Source organism: Sus scrofa, chromosome 5, assembly GCF_054392235.1.
Source record: "Sus scrofa isolate SSC_HxYL_T2T_F1_AM1 chromosome 5, Sscrofa_HxYL_maternal_Yorkshire_Landrace_v2.0, whole genome shotgun sequence".
Taxonomy (NCBI): domain Eukaryota; kingdom Metazoa; phylum Chordata; class Mammalia; order Artiodactyla; family Suidae; genus Sus; species Sus scrofa.
In genome coordinates this window covers 77,484,725-77,512,230 of record NC_139387.1, presented here as the reverse complement: position 1 = coordinate 77,512,230, position 27,506 = coordinate 77,484,725, and the positions used below count along the sequence as shown (strand labels likewise).

Here is a 27,506-nt window from a genome sequence, read left to right as displayed (position 1 = left end):
ATTGATCCTTACTTTCTTAGGTTATCAGAGCATTTATAAAAACTTTTTGCAAATTTTATTCAAATTTGAAAACATTTTCAGGTAAATGTTCAATCAGGGTGCTTTAGTTTGCCATAATGATGAGAGTATAAATCTTGTGATTCACAAATAGAAAAGAGGAAAAAAATTTACAGTGGGATTAGAAAAATTAACTGATTAATGATGACTGGAGGGATGCTAGAAATGATATATATACTATTCCATACTACAACGTGCAAGAATAAATTAGTTGATCTCTTAGCCATGAAGACCTGGAAAGAATGTTACATACAAGCTGGCATAGGTTATTGGAATGAATCACATTCTTGAGGACAAAAACAGTTTATTTGGCTCTAATTCCACAACTTGTAGTTCCCAGGAAAAACAGATGAGTCTGAACTATGATTTGTGATAGGACGAAAGAAGCATGAAGTATATACTTTTGGAGCATTAGGATTACTCTTTGGAAGATTCTCGTGGACTTGTCTCTATATTCCCTCCTGTAGAACAGGGAGCCATGCACCCACCTTGCACTTTGCTAGTGCATTTTACTCATGGTGTCAGCTAGAGGCTAGATGAGCATAAGTATTCCATAGACAGGTAGAAAGAAAATTGGGTGGGAGTTTTGCTTTGCCTAATTTTGCTTATATGTAATATATTTTTCCTTATATACTGAGTGCCTGTTATGTACAGGTATTTAATATGTTGGATTTCAAGAGGTTTATATCATGAATTTTTCTCTTATACAGTTTATAATCAACTTGGGAAAAGAAGGGTTAAAAATGTATAGTTTTAACAATTCAGGAGTGCAGAGAAGGCCAAGTTTTGTGTGAGGTTGCCTGGGATAAAGTTTCCTGAAACAAGTAAAACTTCATCTGAGGATATAGAAAGTTTGACAAGGGGGTTCCCATCATGGCTCAGTGGTTAACAAATCCGACTAGGAACCATGAGGTTGGGGATTCAATCCCTGGCCTCACTCAGTGGGTTAAGGATCTGGTGTTGCCGTGAGCTATGCTGTAGGTTGCAGACGTGGCTCGGATCCCATGTTGCTGTGGCTCTGGTGTAGGCCGGCGGCTACAGCTCCGGTTAGACCCCCAGCCTGGGAACCTCCATATGCTCTAGGAGCAGCCCTAGAAAAGACAAAAAAAAAAAAGTTTGAGGAAGAATTAGGGAATAGTTTACACACTGTAGTATGCCAGGGTATGGGAATTGGCACAAAGTAAAAATAAGCATAAATAAATAACCATATTGATGAAAGAAGGATGAAGTCTTGAAAACCAAGATCAGGAATACATTTTAATCACATTATAGAAATCTTAGAAATCTTAACAATCATAAAAGAAAGGTTTTTTTGTTTTGTTTTCACTTTTTAGGGCTGCACTTGCAGCGTATGGAAGTTCCCAGGCTAGGGATCAAATTGGAGCTACACCACAGCTCACGGCATCTCCGGGTCCTTAACCCACCGAGAAAGGCCAGGAACCAAACCCGCAACCTCATGGTTCCTAGTCGGATTCGTTAACCACTGCGCCACAGCAGAAACTCCCTGACAAAGTTTTATTGTATTTTAGATATCACATTATATTATGTGAAGCTATTGAGATTCTTGGGCAAAGGACTGACACATTGAAAGTGAATAAATTTATCTCTATCAGTAAATGTGGATCTATAGCATAAACTCAGATTTGAAACTGAGAATATATTTTATTAGAAAGAGCCCATGGATTAGTAGTATGTTTTTTATTTGGTTATATAAAAATAAAAATATAATATTAGTTTATACAATATGTTATTAATACAAAGTACTGTATTTAAACATGTTTTTTGTTGTTTTAGAGGAATTCCAGGAAAGAAGTGTGGCACAATCATACTTACAGCGGAGGAATTAAACTGTTGCAGGGTAAGTAAACATTTCTTTGGATTAAGAAGCATTCCCAATACTTCTTTGAAATGATAGTCCTCAAACTGTACTTAAATGATTAATTCTTGAGTAATTTTAGCAAAAAATAATTAAAATTATGTTATATAATTCTGTATTTAACAAAATATTACTTTAGATACTCAGTACTTTAGACAGACTACATTCTGTAGCCCAAATAGGATAATCAATTTTTTTTTTTTTTTTTTTTTTGGTCCTTTTAGGGCTGTACCCATGGCATATGGAGGTTCCCAGGCTAGGGGTCTAATCAGAGCTATAGCTGCTGGCCTGCGCCAGAGCCACAGCAACGCCAGATCTAAGCCACATCTGTGACCTACACCATAGCTCACAGCAACACTGGATCCTTAACCCACTGAGTGAGGCCAGGGATCGAACCCCCAACCTCATCGTTCCTAGTCGGATTTATCTCCACTGCGCCATGATGGGAACTCCAGGATAATCAATTTTCTTACCAGCCATTTTAGTGAATAGAAATTATTAAAATACAACCTAACAGTAATATCATTTGGGGGGCATTAATATAAGGAGTTATAAATTGTATAGTCAGTTCAGTTCTTGTAAAATTTTTGAAGTTTTTTTTATATGATTCTGAAGTTTTTTTAATATGATTCTGAAGGACTATTTCAGACACTTGATTGTAACCATTTTGCATAATATTCTTGTTCTTCGTATTTCTGGTTGAATTAATTCAAAATTTATGTATGGTCTCATGTTTTCTTAATTTGAAAAGCGCGCATTTGTAGGAAGAACCAGCCACCACTCCACTAAGAATATAATAGCGTGCATATTCATAAATTTTAGAAAGCTATGGGTTTTAGTTGTGATTTAGTGATGTGATCATCTTTCATACCTCTTTTCTCTGAATTTGTATATGTATATAGTAATCTATGTTTTCTATAATGAGGGAGAAGAGAGAAAAAGAGGTCAATAAAATAGATACAACTTTTTTTTTTTTTTTTTTTTTTTCTATTTTTAGAGCCGCACACACAGCACATGGCGGTTTCCAGGCTAGGGGTTGAGTCGAAGCTGTAGCTGCCAGACTACACCACAGCCACAGTAATTCGGGATCTGAGCCACACCTGTGACCTACACCGCAGCTCACAGCAATGCTGGATACTTAACCCACTGAGTAAGGCCAGGGGTCAAACCTGCATCTTCATGGATGCTAGTCAGGTTCTTTTCCATTGAGCCACAACGCAAACTCCAAGATATATGTTCTTTATTGTGACATTAACATGGTTTTTGTCAAAATCATTAAGATTATTTTGTATAAATATGCTAATGAATGCATTATTATTAGTTCTTTTTCAAAATAGAACCAAGGTATCAAGGGCATAGCCTGTGTATTGCCAGGCTGTGTCTTAAACATCTTCTACTTTCAATTCTATTGTTTTGTTTGGAGGAATAGAAAGATTCTAAAGTTTCCATGCAAATGAAATGAAATCTGTTACTTTGTGATCTAGAGTCATTTTTACCACTCTTTATACTAATAAAGCTTTCAAAACATCTGGAATGATATTTAATATTACTTTTTTAATAATATTAATTATTTTTTACTTATTTCCCACACTTAAAAATTATGGATCTAATTTTTTTTCTTTTTAGGGCCTCACCCAGGTCATATGGAAGTTCCCAGGCTAGGGGTCAAATCAGAGCTGTAGCTGCTGGCCTACACCACAGCCACAGCAACATGAGATCCAAGCTGCATCTGCGACCTGTACCACAGCTCATGGCAATGCCAGGGATCACACCCATATCATCGTGGATACTAGTCAGCTTCATTACTTCTGAGCCACAACAGGAACCCCTAATATTTTTAAATTGTTTTAGAATCTTAATCTAACTTCACTTATGTATCCTACATTCTAATTCTTAGCTACAGACATTGATAATCAGCATAATTAAGATGTGTAACCTTGAAATAATATGATTGTGATAGTATAGTAGAAGAAACTAGTGTATTCAAAACAATGATTATAGTTACTTCAAAAGAAACAATGCCTTTTTTTTTTTCTTTTTTGGCTACACAACAGCATATGGAATTCCTGGGCCAGGATTCACCTCTGGGCCACAGTTGCCACCTATGCTGCAGCTGCAACACCACCAGATCCTTAACCCAATGTCCGGGCTGGGATTGAGCCTGCATCCCAGTGCTCCGGAGATGCTGCCAATCCTGTTATGCCACAGCAAGAACTCTGACAATGCCCTTTAAATATTTCTTTTTATGGTACTGTAAAGTATCAGGCATTGCCACTCAGAATTTGTAGTGAAATAATTTTTTTTTCACATTTGATGTTATACTAATTGAAACTTATTTTCTTGAAAACATTGTGAATTGTTTTTTTAATTCTTCTTAATTTTTTAAAATTAAAGGATAGTTGATTTACAATGTTGTGCTAATTTCTGCTCTGTAGCAAAGTAACCCAGTCATGCATATACATATATTCCCTTTCTTATATTATCTTCCGTCACAGTCTATCCCAGGAGACTGGATATAGTTCCCTTTGCTATACAGGGGCCTCAGTGTTTATCCATTCTAAATGTAGTTTGCATCTACTAACCTCAGCCTCCAGGTCCATTCTACTCCCTCCCCTTTCCCCTTGTCAACTACAAGTCTAATCTCTATGTCTGTGAGTCATTTTCTGTTTTGTAGATAGGTTCGTTTGTACCATAATTTAGGTTCCACATGTGAGTGATATCATACGGTACTTGTCTTTCTCTTTCTGACTTACTTCACTTAGTCTGAGAATCTGTAGTTGCATCCATGTTGCTGCAAATGGCATTATTTCATTATTTTTTATATCTGAGTAGTAGTCCATTGTGTATATGTACCACATCTTCTTAATCCATTAATCTGTTGATAGACATTTAGGTTGTTTCCATGTTTTGGCTCTTGTGAATGGTGCTGCAGTGAAAATAGAGATGCACGTATCTTTTTGAATGATAGTTTTGTCCCAGTATATGCCCAGGAGTCGGATTTCTGGATCATGTGGTGGTACTCATGTGGTAGTTCTATTTTTAATTTTCTGAGAAACCCCCATACTGTTCTCCATTGTCCTCCATTGGTTGTACCAATTTACATTCCCCCCAACAATGTAGGAGGGTTCCTTTTTCTCCACACCCTCTCCAGCATTTGTTATTTGTAAGATTTTAGTGATGCCCATTCTGACCAGTGTAAGGTAGTACCTCATTGTGGTTTTGATTTGCATTTCTCTAATAATTACTGATGTTGAACATTTTTTTTCATGTGCCTGCTGGCCATCCGTATGTCTTCTTTGCAGAAATGTGTATTTAGGTCTTCTGCCCATCTTTTATTTAGGTTGTTTGTTTTTTGGTTGCTGAGTCATATGAGTAGTTTGTATATTTTGGAGATTAAGACTGTATCATTTGTGGTCTTAATCTCCAAAGAGATTTGTAACTATTTTCTCTCTTTCCATGGGTTGTCTTTTCATTTCTTTAAAATGGTTTCCTTTGCTGTGTAAGAACTTGTAAGTTCAAATGGGTCCCATTTGTTTATTTTTGTTTTTATTTCTGTTGCCTTGGGAAACTGACCTAAGATTGTATGGTTTATGTCAGAAAATGTTTTGCCTATGTTAACTTCTAGGAGTTTTATAATATCATATCTCATTTTTAACACATTGCCAGTTGTTAACCTGAGCATAAACTTTGGAATCTGGACACTTAAATTTCAGGTCAGAACCTACAGTATTTTTGAGATGTGTCTATCACTCCTCCAGATGGCTACTTTGCAAAATTAAAAAAGAGGCTATATTTGAAAAATGTGTAAATTTAAAAATCAAAGTTTTAGGTTTAGTGTGTTAAATCTTAATTATCTCAACCTAGTATTATATAGTTTATTTCAAATACAACTTTTGTGATGTACCTTATTAGATTCTAGTGTAAGAATTAAGTAATTTTGAAGTCATATTGGAAGTGTTTCTTCACTCAGTATTGTAAAAGTAGCCTGAAATTGTCTGCAAATAATATTTTTCATTCTGATTGTTTGATTGATTGATTCAGCAATATTCACCAAAAGTATAATGTGCTAGTCCCTGGAACAGAAGCTTGGAATACAATGGTGAGAGAAAATAACAACAAACAACCTTGATCTTTGTCCTTAATGAGCATGTAATTTTGGAAAAGACAAACATTAATCAGATGACTATGTAGGTAAATATTTTATGATGTGTTGTAAGTAAAAAATATGAAAAAGTACCATGGATAATCTAATTTACATTGGGGTGCCTCTTTTGAGAAAGTTACATTTTAGCTTAGTAATGATTTGCCAGCCAAAGGGTAGGAGTTCTAGCAGACAACACAGTTTGTATAGGGACCAAAGAGGGAGAGAGTGTGTCTGGTGTGTGATGGCAAAGGAGATGGGGGTGAGGGAATGATTGAGGTAAAACTTTGCCAGATGAAGACAGAAAAGGCTGCACAGAGCTTGTTTGGTGTTGAGCTTTTGTAGACTATGTTAAAGATGTGTGTTTATCCTAAACGCAAGGCAGAGCCTTAAAGAATTTTAAGTTATGAACAAAATTATTTCTTTCATGCTTTAAGACCATTACTCTATCTGCTGAATGGAAAATGAGTTGGATGTGTCCAAGAGGGGAAGAGGGATGCATGTCCAGGTGAGAGGAGAAGTTAGCTTGGACTAAGGTGATGCCATTTAGCTGGATTGAAGATTTGAGAAATGTTAGAATCTTGCAACTTGGTGATAGATTGGATAAAAGGTCAAGAAAGGAAGGAATCACGGACAACCTCCCTGAGCACTTTGGGTGGATGATGAGCCATTTATTGAGTTGGAAAAAATTGTAGGAGAAGCAAGTTTGATTTGAACTTGTTAGAAATGCTTGTGAAACATTCAAGAATATTAATTTCAGAGTTCCCATGTGGCCCAGTGGTTAATGAATCCAACTAGGAACCATGAGGTTGCGGGTTCAGTCCCTGACCTTGCTCAGTGGGTTAAGGATCCAGTGTTGCTGTGAGCTGTGGTGTAGGTCACAGACGTGGCTCGGATTCCATGTTGCTGTGGCTCTGGAGTAGCTCCAATTCAACCCCTAGCCTGGGAACCTCCATATGCCGTGGGAGCAGCCCAAGAAATGGCAAAAAAGACAAAAACAAAAAAAACCCCCACAATCTCATGGTTTCTAGTCAGATTCACCAGAAGTTAGATTTCTTTTGCGCTTGTTATAAATGAAGTCTCTGTTATGTTATTAACCTAAGTGATTACAAAAACTATTTTTCCCAAGTTTATATAATTTAGTGCATTGAAAAATTTTTATCTTATTCATTTTGTAAGCCTTATGAAATATACTTTGAAAAACTATAATTTGGTATTACATTTATCAGTGATATGAAAATTCATATTCTAATATTTAATCTCTAATGTTTTATTCACTATCTATTTGAAATACACACATTTCAGACTTCTGTGTATTTTAAGTACAACAGAATGTTTTTTGGTAGTTTGTGCTTTGATCTAGGGGCTTTGGGAGAATGTCATAAAGGAATGATTTATTTCTGTGGCAAGGACAATGCCTTTGTCCCGTGTTCTTGGAAAACCTCTCTCCTCTAAGGGCATTTAATATATGTGAAGATAAAAGAGAAAACAAACAAAGGGAAAATCCTTCCTCTTCAATTTTCCTTGATTTTCAGGGTGACCCTCTTTCTGCTTCCTTAAGAGAACATTTTGATCTTTAAACCTCAAATTTGAAAGTGATCATGGTTCAGAGGTTGAGATGGTAATGATGTCCATATTCTTATCTCTGTTCTTTTAATTTTATTTAAAATGTTTATTACCGCTATGCCCACATAGAAGTGTATTTCCTGCTCCATTATTTATTCAACTGATAGAATATCTATATGTTAAACAACAAAGCAAAATGACAATGCTTTTGAAAACCAGAAATCTAGAGGTGAGGGCATCTCTCTATTCCCATATTCTAGCCTAAGTGTCGCTTGAGAAATATTTACTAAGTATATGAATGAATTAACAAATGAGAAAGAGATAGCATCAGCTCTTGAATGGTGCTCTGGAGTTATGAAAGGAGATAAGGAGAATTTTAGGTGGATGCTTAATAAGTATTGCTGAACTCTGCAAAATGAAGTGGTGAATAAGAGAGTGTTTTAAGTCATTGTTAACATGTTTACCAAGTAGTATTTAAAACTGTGACCTCTTGATTTATTTATTTATTTATTTTTGGCCACACCCACAGCACACGGACGTTCCCATTCCAGGGATCCCATTACCTGTGCCACAGTTGCACGATGCCTGAATCTTAATCCACTGCACCAGGCCAGTGATCACACCTGTTCTGCCTCAGAGACAACACTGGATCCTTAACCTGCTGTGCTGCAGTGGGAACTCCTGTGATTTCTTGACTTGATCTGAATTCCTTTGACCCTTATACCTCTTTCCAAAATTATTAACATATCCTTTCAGTTAAAAAATCAAACACAAAATCCTTATTTTAAAATTACTGCGTATTTTATACTCTTTTAAAATGCTTACCATCATTGAATAATAGTTAACTTCCTCAATTTATGATACTTCTTGTTTACCTTTAAGCTAAACCATGTGGATTATGAGTGCTTGGATATATAAATTGATGAAAATGATTGGTTTGGCATAATAATTAACATACAAATAAGTAATTTAAATTGCAGGTGAAAACCGAAGGTGCTTTAATTTTCTTGAAGTTCAGTATAATAAGTTATTTTTAACTGTAGCTATTGAGAAATTGTGGTGCACTGTATTTAATTAATGAGGAACATTTTTTCCCCTTTATATAGCAAAGTATGTTGTCAGTCCAGTTCTATCTTGTGCTTCATCTAATCATCCCATACATCTCAATATCTAATACATTATAGATATATAGTAGATAGTAGATATTTCCTGAGGAAATTAAAAAACACATCTGAAGATGTCACCCTGAATAGCAAGATATGAATGGAGATCTTGTATTATAATGTTGAGTACTGAGAGTTATCCAGCTTAATAGCACTTTTCTGGGAAGAAAATGTTAAAGAGTTTTAATAAATAACAATTCTCTGTGACTCCAGCAAAGACTTTCGGGAGTCAATTTTTTAGTCTTAGAGTCTTTTAAAAAGCAATTTTATGTCTGCGATTCTCACACATTTGGCCATTTGCCTCGAAATGGCAGATTTGTTTTCTTGTCAAGTCTTGCTTGTAATCTGCAGTTTATAGTTATTTATAACCCAGATTTTGAGCTGTTTTATTAATTTTGTTTGTAGGACGCTGTTCTGATGCAATTTTGTGCAAACAAATTGGACAAGAAGGACTTTTTTGGAAAATCAGATCCTTTTCTTGTATTTTACCGAAGTAATGAAGACGGAAGGTAGATTTATCTTTTATGTATTTTAAGTCTATGATGTGTATAATATTTAAATTATCACTTTTTTCTCAGAAAAGCTTATTAAATTGATAAACACTAAAATATTTTGGTATTCAAAAAGTCGATTTGATTTTTTTTCATCTCGGTAGCAATGTGTAACTTTATAAGCATTTTATATGTTTTGTTTGATATTTAAAATGAATGATTTTCAAATTCATAGAAACATTTTACTTTTCCTGAAATTATATATAATATTGCCTTAATAATATGGAAGACTTGTATTTTTGGAGAAATGTAAAATTCTGAAACTGAAGTATTTTGTAATAGAATTGAACCCTGAAAACCAAGTTCTTGGAGAAGAATATGGATTTTATAGGTGGATTTTAATAGTGCAGGATTTTTTTCAATATGTAACATTCTATAAAATTTTTCATTATATTCTAGTAATTTGAGTATTTTAATAGCTATGATTAGACTGGTTTCTATGTGGTGTGAAAATGTGTTATGGAGTATATTTTATCTTTTTATTGAAGTATAGTTGTACAATATTGTATAAATTATAGGTGTGCATTATAGTGATTCAAAATTTTTTATTGTTTTACTCAATTTATAGTTACTATAAAATATTGGCAATATTTCCTGCATTGTAAGATACATCCTTATAGCTTATTTTATACATAATAGTTTATACCTCTTAATGCCCTACCCTAGTATTGCTCTTCCCCACCTCCTTCTCCCCACATGTAACCACTAGCTTGTCATCTTCTTTTTTTGTTTTATTCATTAGCTTGGTATATTTTTTAGACTTCACGTGTAAGTAATATCATACTATATTTGTCTTTCTCTGACTTATTACATTTAGTAAATACCCCCAAGTCCATCCATATTGTTGGCAAATGGCAAGATTTTCATTCTTTTTTATGATTGAGCAGTATTCTGCTGTACAGTGTGTAATTCTACTGTACGGTGGATATATGACTCTACCATGCAATACATTTTATTATTATTTACTGTGACTCTTATTGTACTGTCAATATCATGAGAAAGTTTAGTGGTTACAATTATGAGCTAAGATTCTGATGCCTAGGTTTAAACCATGATCCTGCTACTTAATAGCTATGGAATCATTGGCAAGTTTTTTTGTTTTTTTTTAATTCATAAAGACTCCATTCCTCATTTATAAAATGGGCTAATAATCATAGTTATCTCACAGGGCTGTTGAGAGCATTAAAGGAGTTACTACCCAAAAAAACATTTAGAAGCTTGCCTAACATATAAGAATTATGTTAGCTATTATTGTTATTATCTTATAGTACAATGTGTCCTTTTCTTTTTTCCTTAACTTTGCATAATACAATGTTAGCTAAAGAGAAATTTAGAAATTTTCAATTTGGAAATTTTAAAATGAGGGGAATAGAATGTAAAAATATAACCTGTCATTAATGCTACACTAATAAATGAAATTATTCATGTTAATGTTGTAAAATGGTACATAGAAATAGAAAGTTTGCTATTTAAAGTGAATAGGAGTATTAAATGGTGAGCAGTATAAAATGATGTTCTATATATTATGATTTTTGTTGATGCAGCTTCTCAGCAACTGTTGGTTATTTTTATTATGGCATATTATTGAATTTTGCATACTTTCTGTTTTGGTGGTAAAAATCTTAGAGTAGCATTTGCATCTGAACACTAACTTTTTCCATGTGAAAAATATCAGACATGGAAGGAAATATCATATTTTTCAGTCATTTCAATACAGAAAAAAACCTAAGGAATACTTACAAATTCCTTAATCATAAAGTTCTTTCATCTCCGTATGTCTGAACAATTTGTTTCCTGAATTTTTTATTTCTATTCTTATTAGTTTTATTTACTTATAAAGATTAGTTGTACAATCATAGAATTTCAGTCTATCACATTGCTACTGGTAAAATATATATTAGAAAAATTAATTATGCCTATAAAAATGATACTAACATTCACTTAATGAAATATAAATACTGGAGTTCCTGTTGTGGCTGAGGGGTAACGAACCAGACTAGTATCCATGAAGATGCAGGTTCGATCCCTGGCCTCATTCAGTGGGTTTAAGTATCTGGCATTGCCATGAGCTGTAGTGTAGGTTGCAGATGGGGCTCAGATCCATCATTGCTGTAGCTGTGACATAGGCTGGCAGCTGTAGCTCTGATTCTACCCAGCCTGTTAACTTTCATAAGCCACAGATGTGGCCCTAAAAAGAAAAAAAAAAAAAAAGAAGAAGATGAAATCTAAATATTGAGTGCAACTAATCCAAAAATCTTAATTCATTTAAAAACAATGATTTCTAAACTTTGGTGACTCTCACTTCAGAATACTTTCTGTTTGTATTTATTTACACACAGAAAATAGTTCACCAGCTAGATCCAAATATATATATTAGGGCATGTATATTAATGTATTTTTGTTTTGATGTGTTTTGAATGTGTAAAAATGCTTTTACTCCTAACTTTTTGTGTGTAGGTCTCTATTTTGACTGTGAAGATTTTAGCTGTATTTTTTAACATGTATTTAAATGTGAAGCTACTTCAAAAATTAATCATTGCCTGGTGTATTTAAGATCATATTGTAAGAAAGAATAAAACCTAATTTCTGCTAGAAGCTTTACTGAAAATCCGTAATAATACATAATTACAAATTCTTATTTTCTTGGTTGCTCATTTATTTAGTAACTTAGTCTGTATACATAATTAGGTAATAACGCTCCTTTGGAATAACTGTATTTGGTAATTGGCTTCATTTAAAGTATTTTAATACAGGTTATATAATAAAGTTTTTTTCTTACAATACTATTTGTAGTACATATACCCATGCATACTTGTATTTATATAGCAATAATTAGAGCTATATTAGACTCCTGTCAGAATTTACACTAGTTACCCTGGTGCTAGAATTACTGGTGAGAGATTTTACTGTCTATATCACATCAAATACATTACAAATGAGAATGATTAATAGGAGACAGATGACTACCTAGCTTATAAGTACCTCACCAAGATGAGTCACTTTCTTAAGAAGTTTCAAAGTATATACTTACGATGACTGGTGTTATTAGGAATATAACAGAAGTTTTGATTTAACTATAAGCAAAAAGGCTGAAAAGTCAAGAGTCTATTGAACATGTTAAGTTGTTTTTTGTTTGTTTGTTTGTTTGTTTTTTGTCTTTTTGCCTTTTCTAGGGCCACACTCGCAGCACATGGAGGTTCCCAGGCTAGGGGTCGAATGGGAACTGTAGCCACAGGCCTACGCCAGAATCACAGCAATGCTGGATCCAAGCCGCGTCTGTGACCCACACCACAGCTCACGGCAACGCTGGATGCTTAATCCACTGAGCAAGGTCAGGGACCAAACCCGCAACCTCATGGTTCCTAGTTGGATTCGTTAACCACTGTGCCATGTCGGGAACTCCGAGCACGTCAGTTTGAAGATGGTTCATTGGTTGCTCTATCTCTATCTATCTACCTATCTACCCATCATCCACCTGTATAGATATCTATCTAGCTGTCTGTATCTATCACCTATACCAAAGATTGGTATGTATTAATATATGATACAAAAGAAGAAAAGAAAGCCCCTTTTTAAATCTTTAAGAATGTGTCATATTATGAAGCGAGGCAGACACCTCTTTCTAAAAATAATATACATACTTTTGTCCCTATGATTTTTTCATAACCATTTTGTGTACTTTTGCTTTTTCTCACTTGATTCCTTCAGTATTTCTCCTGCCTACTTCTCCTTTGTCTCCTTTATTTTTCTTCCCTCTGCTTTAGATATTTTGAATGACTCTTTAGTCTTTCTGTCCTCTGTTTCTTTTAATGTATTTGACCCCCAGTTGTTGGTAAATTGCTTCAGGTAAGTCAGCTTTGAGAGCATTTGACTGTTTGAGTCAACTTAGAGAGCATTCTCTTTAGCTCTGCAAATTGAGTAACATGAGTTTCTTTAGATAGGAAAGGAAGGGTATGGCACTAATGCCATAAATCTTAAAATGAATCCTTGATTCCTTTATATTATGTTTCAATTTTATCTCTTAATGGAAAAAGACCCTTCTTGCCTGAGAAGAGGAAGGTAGACTCAAAACTCTTCCAAAATAAGAGTATTTTTTTTTTTTTGGCGGGGGAGGGGAGGCTCGTTGCAGTGTGTTTACTATGGTAGTTATGTAATATACTCATGTTCATTACTATTAGAGGGATCTCTGCATTTAGAACCCTTCATGACTAAAGTTTTACTGAAGGCGGAATTTAGGAATTGGCCTAATAACCAAGGTCATTGAAAACATTTTTTTGCTCATGAACCGCTGCTTGAATTTGCATTAGGCAAGAACATTTCCAGGAATCAACTGACATCTGGAATTGAATGGTTTGGTGGAAATAGTACTGGAATTTGAATCAAAAAACTAAGTTTAAGGCTCCATAGATTCTACCCCTTATTATATATTCTTGAATTCCTACCTTCCTTCTCTAAGAATTCTTTAGGTATATAGAGTCAACAATTTAGATAAAGAAAGAACCACATACTGAATAGTCTCACTATAAATTCACTATGTTAATCTTGAATAAGCCCCTGGAGCTCCCCAGGAATCCTACACCTTTTCCTTAATCCATCAACATTCCCTCTCCCAGACACTTCAGCATTTTTGCTTTCTTTCTTCTTTGCTGGTTATCTTGCTTCCTACTTAATAAGAAAATGGAAGCAACTGGAGAACTTCCTCAAGATCCCTTTGTAGCATCTTTCCCTGGTGCTCTGTCCTCCCCAGTGTTCTGCAGAATGACTCTCTGTGCTCCCAAGGCCAACTCCTCCATTGATTCCTTCTTTCCCATCCACTTCCATCTACTTCAGGACATTGCTCGAACCTTTATCCCTTTTCTCTCGTGCATCATAAGGTTTCTCTCTACTGGATTTTTTTTCCTTTAGCATACAACCTTAATGTTATTTCTTTCCTCGATAAAAATTAAAAACTAACAAAAACAAACCTTTTGCTTGACTAATCATTCCTCTTTAAACTGTCCCCAATTTCTCTTTTTCTCGTTACAGCTAGACTCCTTGAAAATATTGTTTCCGCACTCTGCCTCCGTTTCTCTTCTCTTTCTTAAACTCACTCCAACCAGATTTTTGTTCCCCAAATTCCAACAAAACTGACCTTCTCAGGGTTACTGGTGACCTTCATATTCTTAATGACCCATGGATCATTTTCACTATATTGGTATGTCACCACATTTTTTTATAGAGATTATTTACAAAGCAACAGTAGGATTTATGGAATTTGTGGAAGATCATTTTTAGTAAACTCATTGCAAAATCTCCCTGCTTTATGTTATGATGGACTAATCTTCATTTGCAGTTTTAAACTGCAAATCTCTTTTTATTGATAAAGAAGCTACAGAGGGACTGGCAACATTTATTCTGCATAAAAAGACAAAGAAGAATGACTATTAATACAATGTATTATAATTGAATCATGAAAATAACTGGAAACTTTTTTTTACAGTTTTACAATTTGTCATAAAACAGAAGTTGTAAAAAACACTCTGAATCCTGTGTGGCAAGCATTCAAGATCTCAGTCCGAGCTTTATGTAATGGCGATTATGACAGGTAAAATAAATGACAGCTTTTCTGAGTTTTGAATAATCACTATAGATTTTGCATCCAATAATCTAAGTTGAATTTTTAAATTAAAGTGTCTTCTTTACCAGTGTATCTTGTGTATTTACAAAAATATAGGTGATTCATTCAGAATATTCAGATAACTTTTTTAATCTATAATGATTTGGGGAAGAGGGTTAATTTGACTAATGAACTTTGATTTAATTGCCTGATTTTTTAAGAACAAAAATGTGCAAAGTGTTAATGACATATTGAATATTAGTTTAACGTATTACTCAAAAGTTCATTCCAGAATTTTCATTGCCTCAAGGTATTTATTTGGTATTATCTTCCTTGAGAGGATTAAGTAAATACAAGAGATAAAGAATTAGGCTACATATATTATCATCCCTAATATACTCCTCAGAAACCTATTCGACATTACCATTCTCATGGCTGCTGAATTAGGAAAGTTCTATAGATGAAGAATAAGGAGGTTCTGATGTTTTAAAAGTAGGTGGCCTTGAAGATCTTCCCATAATATACATGACGTTTCTTAATATCAGAGTTTCTTTTCATTTTCTTATATAAAAGACTTCTTCACTGCAAATAATATTTTATCTTATTACTTTTATAGTAGAATAATGAGAATTTATTCTATTAACTAATGTAGAAAGATATTAACTACCAATGTCATTCAATTTACTTTAAAAATGTTTTATGCTACTTGACTGTCACTTTATTCATTTAATAATATCATAACGTTATTTAATTGGATCCACTTTCTTGAAGTAGTTGTAATGATATGGTTCCTGGTTAGCAGCATCCGCATCACCTGATGAACTTTGTGAAAATTCAGATTCTTGGGCCTCAGCCCAGGCCTCCTGAACTGGGAACTGTGGGCATGGGTTCCAACAACTGGTGTTTTGACAAGCCCTCTGTGTGATTCTGATCCATGCTGAATATGAGAAATATTTCTCTAAGACAGTGGTTTTCAAGGATGGTGGGGCTCCCATTGAGGAGCTCTGTCAAACTATAAATGCTTTTCCCATATACTTTCCTATTCTGTTTAAATAATTTTAAATCTTTAGAAATCTATAGGTTTAATAGAGACTTATTTTAAGATATAAATTGAAATACAGTAATAAAATCAGCAAAGTCAATTTTGAACTATTTTGTAAAACCTGAAATTATACCCTATTTTATCTAAGAAAATCTACAACTTAATAGTTAATTTTCCATCCTGTGTTATTTTGATCTTACTAAGTAACTTTACTCTGTATGTATGTTTTCCTCATGGACAGAACTATCAAAGTAGAGGTGTATGACTGGGATCGAGATGGGAGGTAAGACATTGTCTTTTATTTTTGCTTTTAAAATGTAGTATGCTTTAAGAAGCAAGTATACTGAAATGACCACATTTTCAAATTTTAGTTTTCAGATCGCATACTATCTGTCTTATTTTTATAGGTGTTCACATGTGATTTTGAGAATGAATATAATTTTTTCAACTTGCAGAATAAAATGAAGCTCTTGCTCCTTCCCAGTAATATAGTAAAGATTTTCAATTTGGAAATGATGATTTCTTACTGTGTGCAATTTAGAGATATCTAGTTTTATAGCTATAGAGTAGTGATTTTCAAATTTCTATATCTCATAATCTGAGGATTCCTATAATTTTTTTTTTTTTTTTTTGGTCTTTTTGTCTTTTTAGGGCTGCACCCATGGCATATGGAGGTTCCCAGGCTAGGGGTCGAATTGGAGCTGTAGCCACCAGCCTACACCAGAGCCACAGCAACGCCATATCCGAGCTGCATCTGCGACCTACACCACAGCTCATGGCAGCACTGGATCCTTAACCCACTGAGCAAGTCCAGGGATCAAACCCACAACCTCATGGTTCCTACTCGGATTCGTTAACCACTGAGCCACGACGGGAACTCTGGATTCCCATAATTTTTTTATCCCATATTGACCTTCCCCTAAAATTGTGTCTGGTGATTGCCAGATCAAATGGTTGTTCAGAGCTACAAAATCATGGTCTCACTCTACACATCATAGCATGTGTTAAAAAGAGAGGGAGTACACTACTTTTTTCTCTTTTTTAAGCATTTTTCTACTGTTTCTGCTGCTTTAAGTAGGATTTATATGGAGGTGTTTTTAAATGGTATTAAGCCAAGAAGCCCAGAAGTGCTCAAATCTCACCTTGCTCTAGAAAATGATTTCTTCAGGTGTTTCCTAAAGGGACTACATCTGCAGATGCCAAAAGAGGATGACAAGTGGGAAAGCAAAGGGCACTTAAGTTTTCTTGGCGAGTGTTCTGTGCTCCAGCCTAGCATTCACGGGTAAATGGAGCTGAAGCATGAAGTTAAAGCTCAAGATCTAAGCAAGGTCATTCCCTCTGCATTTTATATAAGCCAACAACCAAGATGAGAGTGCCTAGATATCCGAGCACGACTGTTAATATGGGAACAAATTTGATTGAGAAAGTGACCTGTCCCTAGGAGGCATCGCCCCTTATTTCTTCTATTTACATGGGTAGAAAAATGCCTGTTTGGAAGTCTGCATGGAAGCATGTGTGTGACATCTGCCCATGCATTCACTTGCCCACATAGTCCAACTGATGTCCTGGAATTTGACCCAATTGTAATTATCTCTTTTTCAAGGATTGAGTGACGATATTAGCCCGCGGTTTGGCTATTACAAAGTAATTGATTAAAATCTTCCAAGTTGTGTCCCAAACATGATTGTGCTAAAGCATCCTAACGCTGTTTGAAGTTTCCTCTTAGAGACAATCCATGCTGTACCGTTGATATTTGCATTTCTGCCAGATTAATTCATAATTTAGGTGTCATTTAAGTCACAGTAGAAAACCTTAGGCTTTCCCATAGGGACTTATGTTCCATTGCTTCATTACATTTCATTCACTGAGAAAATGAATTATGCACCTCAGAATAAATAGCAAAAAGAAATAATGCCAGTCTAAAGGAAGACTTTATGCCCTATGTCATATATCAGATACATGCTATTTTAAATTTTAATTGAGAATGCGTCTCTTCCTGGCAATTTTTTAAAATTGGGGAAATGGTTTTAACTTGAGAATTTAGAAATGAGGGATTTAGATGCATGTCATGTGATTCCATGATAATTCAACCCTAAATTTGCAAAGCTTCTAGATGTCTTGCTTTTTTTTTTTTTTTTTTTTGTCTTTTTGCCATTTCTTAGGCCACTCCCGCAGCATATGGAGATTCCCAGACTAGGGGTCTAATCAGAGCTGTAGCCACTGGCCTACGCCAGAGCCACAGCAGCACAGGATCCGAGCAGCGTCTGCAACCTACACCACAGCTCATGGCAACGCCAGCTCCTTAACCCACTGAGCAAGGCCAGGGATCGAGCCCGCAACCTCATGGTTCCTGGTTGGATTCATTAACCACTGCGCCATGACAGGAACTCCTAGATATCTTGCTTTGAAAAGTGAGTTTTTTATGACTCTCCGTCTGTCTCCAGTCTACTTCCGAGCCACAAAATTTTTGAATAGCTTTGAGGATCAGAATTACATTGGAATTTAATTTACCTTTCTTTGGATGTTAGAGTTTTCAGCCTTCCTACCCAGGTTATGATTTTTTTTTTTTTTTTTTTTGTTGTTGTTGTTGTTGTTGTTGTTGTTATTGTTGCTATTTCTTGGGCCGCTCCAGCGGCATATGGAGGTTCCCAGGCTAGGGGTTGAATCGGAGCTGTAGCCACCGGCCTACGCCAGAGCCACAGCAACGCGGGATCCGAGCAGCGTCTGCAACCTACACCACAGCTCACGGCAACGCCGGATCGTTAACCCACTGAGCAAGGGCAGGGATCGAACCCGCAACCTCATGGTTCCTAGTCGGATTCGTTAACCACTGCGCCACGACGGGAACTCCTGATTTATTTTTAAATTAAAATTTTTCTTTGTTAAAAAATATTTTCTTTATTGCCATCAACATTGATTTTTGAATTCTTTTTTTATTGAGGTAGCAATGGCTTTTAAAATTATATAAATTTCTTGTGTACAAAATTGTATTTCTGCTTCTCTATATTCTGTGTGTGGCCTGAAATCAGTACCAGCACTGAATCATTTCACTCATAGGTGGAACATGAAAAACAAACAAAAACAAAATAAATGAGTAAACCAAACAAAACAAGTATAGCGCTGGGAAATGTATCTAGTCACTTATGATGGAGCATGATAATGTGAGAAAAAAGAATGTATACATGTATGTGTAACTGGGTCACCTTGCTGTACAGTAGAAAATGGACAGAACACTGCAAATCAGCTATAACAGAAAAAATAAAAATCATTATAAAATAGGGGGAAAAAAAAGAAATAATTCAGACAGAGAAAGACAGGATATGGTTTACTGAATGTTGCTAATGTGCCAGATATTCGCTTAGCATTTTTCATGTTATTCCTCATTTAATTTTCACAATAAGAGATAGGTACACAATTAATACCATTTTACGGATAAAGAAACCTAGGCAAAGAAATAACATGCCTAAGGTCATGCAGCTAATAAATGGTGGAGCCAGGCCCTCAATACTAGCAGTCTGTTTCCAACAGTGAATTCATAACTATTACACTATACTTCTGTAGAATTATAATTCTAAATTCTGACATGCAAATAAAACCTTCCACCTGGACATTGGTCTTACTTATTCTTTGGTAATTGATAAGGTAGCAGTTATGAAGAATACAAAGGCTATTTAAACGTCTTTTAACATAAGTATGTTAATATAGGCGTAGCTGATTTTATTGTGCCTTGTATTACTACAATTCACAGATGCTAGGTTTTTTATCAACTGGTCGATGGTCTGTGGCAACCCTGTGAGAGCGAGTCTCTCAGCATCATTTGTCCAATAGCACTGCCCACTTCTAGTCTGTGTGTCATATTTTGGTATATTGTCATATTTTACAAAACAACCTTTTTCTTTATTATTACATGTGCCATGGTGATCTGTGATTAATGATCTTTGAGGTTGCTATTGTAATTGTTTTGAGGCAACACAAAATTAATAAATGTGTGTGTGCCGACTGCTACTCCCAACTGTTCGTTCCCCGTTGTCTCTCTCCCTGTCCTCGGGCCTCCTTACTTCCTGAGACACAAAAATATAGAAATTAGGCCAATTATTATCCCTACAATGGCCTCTAAGTGTTCAAGTCAATGGAAGATTCACACATTTCTCCCTTTAAGTCACCAGTTAGAAATGATTAAGCTTAGTGAGAAAAGTATGATGAAAGCCAAGCCAAGCAAGACAGACCGAAAGCTAGGCCGAAAGCTAGGCCTCTTGCACCAGTTAGCCACATTATGGAAGCAAAGGAAAAGTTCTTGATGGAAATGAAAAGGGCTACTCCAGCGAACACACAAATGGTAAAAAGCAGTACAGCCTTCTGGCTAAAATGAAGAAGGGTGTAGTGGTTTGATAGCTCAAACCAGCCATAATATTCTCTCAAGCCAAAGCCTAATCCAGAGCCAGGCCCTCACTCTCTTAAATCCCGTGAAGCCTGAGAGAGGTGAGGAAGCTGCAGAAGAAAAGTTTGAAGCTAGCAGAGGTTGATTCATGAGGTTGACGGAAAGAAACTCTGTCCATAACATAAAAGTACAGGTGAAGCAGCAAGTGCTGATATAGAAGCTGCAGCAAGTTATCCAGAAGATCTAGCTAAAATAATCCCTGAAGGTGGCCACCCTAAACAACAGATTTTCAATGTAGATAAAGTAAGCTTACTTTGGAAGAAGATGCCATCTAGCACTTTCATAGATAGAAAGGAGAAGTCAATGCCTGGCTCCAAAGTTTCAAAGGACAGGCTGATTCTCTAGCTAGGGACAAATGCAGCCAGTGACTTTTAAGTTGAAGCCAGTGCTTATTTCCCTTTCTGAACATCCGAGGGCCCTTAAGAATTATGTTAAATCTGCTCTACCTGTGCTTGGTAAGTGGAAAAACAAAGCCTTGATGACAATGCATTTGTTTACAGTATGGTTTACTGACTTTTTTAAGCCCACTATTGAGAGGATCAGTAGGTCTCAGAATAAAAAAATTCCTTTCAAAACATTAGTGCTCATTGACAATGCACCTGGCCACCCAAGAGCTCTCTGATAGAGATGTACAGTGAGAATAATGCTATTTTCATGCCAACAAACACAGCACTCCCCCTGCAACCCATGGCTCAAGGAGTAAATTCAACTTTCAAGTCTTGTTATTTAAGAAATAATACATTTCATAAAGCTCTAGATGCCACAGATAGTGATTCCAATGATGGATCTGGCCAAAGTCAATTTAAAACCTTCTGGAAAGGATTCACCATTATAGATGCCATTTAGAACATTCGTGATTCATAAAGAGAGATCAAAATATCAACCTTAACCGGAGTTTGGAAGAAGTTGATTTCAACCCTCAGAGATGGATGACTTGGAGGAGGTCAGGACTTCAGTGGAAGAAGTTATTGCAAATATTGTGGAGATGGCAGAGAACTAGAATTGGCAGTGGAGCCTGAAGATGTGACTGAATTGCTGCAGTCTCATGATAAAACTTGAACAGGTGACAAGTTGCATTTTATGGATGAGCAGTGAGAGTGTTTTCTTGAGATGGAATTGACTGGTGAAGATGCTGTGAAGTTTGTAGATATGACAACAGAGTATTTGGACTATTGCATATACTTAGTTGACAAAGCAGCAGCAGGGTTTGAGGGAATTGATTCTAATTTTGAAAAGAATTCTACTGTGGGAAAAATGCTATCAAACAGTATTGCATGCTACAGAGAAAATATTTGTGAAAGGAAGAGTCGATTGATGCAGCAGATTTCAATGTTGTCTTATTTTAAAGAAATGGCCACAGCATCCCAGCTTTCAACAGTCACCATCCTGATCATTCAGCAGTCATCAGCATCAAGACAAGACCCTCCACCCGCAAAAAGATTTTGACTTGCTGAAGGCTCAGATCATGGTTAGCATTTTTAATGAGAAAGTATTTCTCTTATTTTTACTTTATGGCCGCACCCTCAGCATATGGAAGTTCCCAGGCCAGGGATTGAATCTGAGCCACAGCTGCGACCTATGCCACAGCTGTGGCAACACCAGGTCCTTAACCCACTGGTTATAGATTAATTGACCATATAAATATGGCTTTATTTCTGGGTTCTCTGTTGCATTCCATTTATGTATGTTTCTCTTTTGTGCACGTATCATACTATTTTGATTACTATACACTTTGAAATCAGGGAGAGTGGATACCTATACAACCTTCTTTTTTCTCAAAATTGTTATCTATCCAGTGTTGTTTAAGTTTCTATACAAATTTTATTGTTTGTTTTGCTTCTTTAGGGCCATACCTACAGCATATGGAAGTTCCCAGGCTGGGGGTCGAATCAGAGCTGCAGCTGCTGGCCTACGCCACAGCCACCAGGACCCAAACCCCATCTGCAACCTACTTACACCACAGCTCAGGGCAGTACCAGATCCTTAACCCCCTGAGCGAGGCCAGGGATCAAATCCGCATCCTCATGGCTATTAGTCAAGTTTGTAACCCGCTGAGCCACCAAGGGAACACCTCCATACAAATTTTAGAGTTATTGGTTCTAGTTCTGTGAAAAATGCTTTTGCTATTTTGATAGGCATTTTATTGAATCTGAAGATTACCTTGGGTGGTGTGGTCACTTTAGCAATTGAAAGCCTTTCAATCCATGAGCTTTCCGTTTTTTGGGGGTTTTTTGTTTTGTCTTTTTTCTAGGGCTACCCCCACAGCATATGGAGGTTCCCAGGCTAGGGGTCCAATCAGAGCTGTAGCTGCCGGCCTATGCCAGAGCCACAGCAACGTGGGATCCAAGCCATATTTGCGACCTACACCACAGCGCATGGCAAAGGCAGATCTTTAACCCACTGAGTGAGGCCAGGGATCGAACCTGCAACCTCATGGTTCCTAGTCAGATTCATTAACCACTGAGCCATGACAGGAACTCCAGCTTTCCGTTTTTTGTTTCATCTTCAGTTTATTTTAGCAAGGTCTTAGACTTATTCTGAATATAAGCTTTTTACCTCTTTGGATATATTTATTCCTAGATATTTTTTTATGCAGTTGTAAACTGGATTTTCTTCTCTTTCTGATAGTTCGTTCTTAGTTTGTAGAAATGCAACAAATATTTTAGTTCTGATATTTTTATGATGGCATCTTTAGGATATTCTGTGTATAGTGTCATGTAGTCTGCAAACAATGACAAGTTTTATTTCTTCCTTTCCAATTTGGGTTCCTATTTATTTATTGTCTGATTGCTATGGCTGGGGCCTCTAACACTATGTTGAAAGAAAGTGGCAATCTTTTGTTCCTGGTCTTAGAGAAAATGCTTTCAGCTTTTCTCCATTGAGTATGATGTTGGCTGTTGTCATGTTTATCCTTTATTATGTTGAGATATGTCTCCTATACACCCACTTTTTGGAAAGTTTTTATCAAAAATGAATGTTGAATTTTTCAGTAGCTTTTTCGTTATTTATTGAGATGATTATATGGTTTTTATTCTTCAGTTTGTTAATGTGTTGTACTGCATTGGGGTGGTTGTTTTTGTTTGTTTGTTTTTGCAGATATTGAAACATCCACGCATCCTCCTTTTTATGTGTTTTGAATTCAGTTTTCCAATATTTTGTTGAGGATTTTTGCATCTCTGCTCATTGGTGATGTTGCTCTGTGATTTTCTTTTTAGCAATATTTTGTTTGGTTTTGCTATCATGGTGACTCTGGCCATGCAGAAGCATACCTTCCAATTCAACTTTTTGGAATAGTTTGAAAAGGTTAGAATTGACCTGTGAATCCATCTGGTCCTGGATTTTTGTTTGTTGGTAGTTTTAAAAATAACTAAGTCAATTTTATTTCTGGTAATTGGTCTGTTCCTTTTAAAAAATTTCTTCTTGATTTAGTTTTAAGAGAGTGTACATTTCTAGGAATTCATTTCTTCTTGGTTATCTATTTTATGTTATGTATTTTATTGGAGTATAATTTTTAGTATGATTTTTGTATTTTTATTGTGTCAGTTGTAACTTCTCCTTCATTTCTGATTTTATTTGAGCCCTCTTTATTTTTTTCTGATAAGCCCATCTAAACTTTTATCAATATGTTTATTATTTCAAAGAACTAGCTTAAAAATTTATTCATTGATGTTTTCCTTTTTTAGTTTCTATTTCATATATTTCTGCTCTGATATGTAGTATTTCTCTCCTTCTACTAACTTTGTGTTTTCCATGTTCTTTTTTTAGTTCCTTTATGTATAGGGTTTGAGTTCTTTATTTGATATTTTCTTGTTTCCTGAAGGAGGCTTGTATCACTCTGAATTTCCCTCTTAAAATTGCTTTTGCTATGTCCAATAACTCTCAAATCATTGTGCTTTCATTTTCATTTGTCTCCAGGTTTTTAAAATTTCTTCTTTGATTTTTAAGTGATTCATTGATTGTTTAGTAGCAAATTGTATAACATTCACATGTTTGTCTTTTTTGCAGTTTTTTTTTTATTATTTCTAGTCTCATACTGTTGTGGTCATAGAAGAGGCTTGATATGATTGTAGTCTTCTAAAATTTATAGAAATCTTGTGTTGTGGCCCAGCATGTTATCTATCTTAGAGAATGAATGTAACTTTTGTATGCACTGTAAAACCAAAAAATTTGTGTGGACTCACTTTGTGATAATCACTTTACTGTCATGGTATGTCACCAAAACTAATTACACCTCCAAAATAAGCTTGTACCTTACTTTTTTAAATGATCTGGAACATGGATGAATTCCTAGCTAAAAGTCTCATGTACCAGGAAGTTTGGTAGTTTGGCAGAAATGAATGAGTATAGATTGTGAATGAATCCTAAGAGACATTGAAAAGGCTAGTGGAATGTATAAAAAAGCTTTCTCATATTACATGAATGAGAGCTAGAGTGAGAGCAAAGGCAAGTAAAAGAGTAGAGATAGAGAAAAATAGCATTTATGAAACATAGTTAAAAGAAGTAAAACATTTGAGTGAAACATTCAGTAGCTTTGGGAACTTTTTTCAGTTAAAACAGTTTACTCTTGGCAATGTGAATTTAGCAGCAAAGGAAATATTTAGATACGGGATTTTATAAGTTCAAGTTGCATTGGATCATCAATTATTTGGGGGAAGAGTCGCAGTGGTAGATATGCCATCATTAACAGCACATTCAAAATAACTCTTGAGAGTTCAAGACTCTCTGACAACAAAGGGGTAAAACTGGGAAGGAAAAGTTTGTTAGGGGGAACTTTAAATGTTCCTTGGAAATGAATTTTATGATTATGTAGGATGAGAAAAGTGCATTGTAATTTTACTAGTGCCTAATAACATTTAATGTTGAAGTAAAATGTGCTTTAATGTAAAATATAGCTTTATATTTTTTTAATTTTTTGTCTTTTTAGGGCCACACCCATGGCATATGGAAATTCCCAGGCTACAGGGTGAATCAAAGCTGTAGCTGCAGGCCTACAACATAGCCATAGCAACATGCGATCCGAGCTGTGTCTGCCACCTACACCACAGCTCATGGCAACACTGGATCCTTAACCCAGCGTGAGGTCAGGGATCAAACCCACATCTTCATGGATACTAGTCAGAATTGTTACCACTGAGCCATCATGGGAACGCTCTAGCTCTATGTTTTAATATAAAATATTTAATGAAGAATTCTATGTAATCCATATATACAAAAGCAGCCTTTTTTCTTCTTTTTTTTTTTCTTTTTAGGGCCACACTCGTGGCATGTGGAAGTTCCCAGGCTAGGGGTTGAACCAGAGCTACAGCTGCCTGCCTACTCCACAGCCCCAGCAGTGCAGGATCTGAGCCACGTCTGTGACCTACACCACAGCTCTCGTCAACGCTGGAACCTTACCTTACTGAGCAAGACCAAGAATTGAACCCACATCCTCATGGATGCTAGTCAGATTCATTTCCAGTGTGCCACAATGGGAATTCCCAAAAGCAGTCTTTTTAATGTGAGCAAAATTATCATTTTGTGAATGACATATAAAAAGCAAAATTAAAATCATCATTAAATAATTTTGATAATCCTTTCAACAAAGTACTATGTGAAATTTGAAAGGCAATTTAGTCTATAATAAAAATGATGCCTAAAAACTTAAAATAAGTTTTATAATGTAATAATATTAGTCACTGTGTGGATTATTATACAAGTTATTATTCTACCTTGAGGTTATATGTGGTATATTAACATATTGTTATTGTATTGTTAGATTCATTTTTATTTACTTGGCATGTTTCCTGATGTATGTTTTTTTCTTAAATCAGAAGGAACATGATATGATTCTCATTATATTTTATGATACAATATAATTATCAGCAGCGACTGTTTTCTATCCTTTTATCTTCCTGTCATCTTTAATATTTGCCATAAATCCAATACATATATATTATATAAATGTACATCTAAATTGAAATTTTCTAGTGGCAACATTAAAAAGTAAAAATAAACCAGTGAAATTGATATTATATTTTATTTAATCCTGTGTATGTAAAATGTTTCATTTTATTATGGAATCAATATAAAATTATTAAGGAAAAATTTAAATATTTTATACTAAGTCTTTGAAATCTGTTATGTATTTAATGCCTCTGGCACAATTGAGACTGACTACATTTCAAATATCCTGTAGCAACGACTGGTTGGCAGCTATCATATTGGACAGCACCATGTAAAGTTTAATGAAATTCTTGACCTGAAACAAACAAACTGCCAGATATTTTTTCAGCAGCGATGGGTTTACTTGGGATCAGGGGAGAATTGCAATTCGAAGTCTTGTAACCAGGATAAGTTTCGTGCAAGTCTCTACAGGGCAAGGGAGGGGGCTGTTTTTATAGAGAGGAAAAGGAAGTTGGGAGGTCTATAGTAAATAGACTGGTTTTTCACTGTCCGAGTCTGCCAGTAAGGAAGTATTAATTTCTTCCTTTCAGCTCAACTATTGTTATAGGGTGAGAGAGCTCCCCCTGCTGGTTTTCTGATTCTATTTAGTCGAGTTTTCAATTTATTGTGTTTTTGTGAAGATCATAGAATATGTGTAACTTTTTATCACTTGTTTTATTTTTAAATCAGTTTTGTATGCATTTAATACAGATTTAGAATTGTCCTCTTAAAAAGTGGCGAAAAACTGGTCAAACATCTGTATTATTTTGTCTATGAATTTAACTGTAGGAGAGCAATAATCTGATATTTCCATCAAGAGTATTTCAATCAAAAATTCAAGTAAAAAAATGTTTGACAGTGTTACATGCTTGTATTTTGCTTGCTAGAGCTATGGGTACCCTGAGAAATATAATCATACATCCTTTAAAAAAAAAAAAAACATGAACAATGTTTTGAGTACAGAGACATTGCTTCACCATGGTATGAATAATTGATTTAAATGTACTTATGCACTTAAATTTCCAACAAGTTACACCATTTTACTAAAAGCATTCTCATAATTCACATCATTTTGTCAAGTGATATGAAGGGAGAATATTTAACTCCCATTTTTACACTTGAAAAGCTAAAGTGCCAAGAAACTGACTTGTCTG

The 27,506-nt window shown here is 35.3% G+C and overlaps 1 protein-coding gene across 1 annotated transcript in view; it reads left to right on the top strand.

The window, feature by feature from the left end:
* Window positions 1–27,506, top strand: part of CPNE8 (copine 8) — a 265,300-nt gene that overhangs the window by 139,587 nt on the left and 98,207 nt on the right. Inside the window, exons 7-10 of the mRNA XM_013997926.3 lie at window positions 1,852–1,915; window positions 9,209–9,312; window positions 14,834–14,938; window positions 16,234–16,275. Coding sequence (XP_013853380.1) covers window positions 1,852–1,915; window positions 9,209–9,312; window positions 14,834–14,938; window positions 16,234–16,275 — 315 coding nt within the window. The remainder of the gene's footprint in view (window positions 1–1,851; window positions 1,916–9,208; window positions 9,313–14,833; window positions 14,939–16,233; window positions 16,276–27,506) is intronic.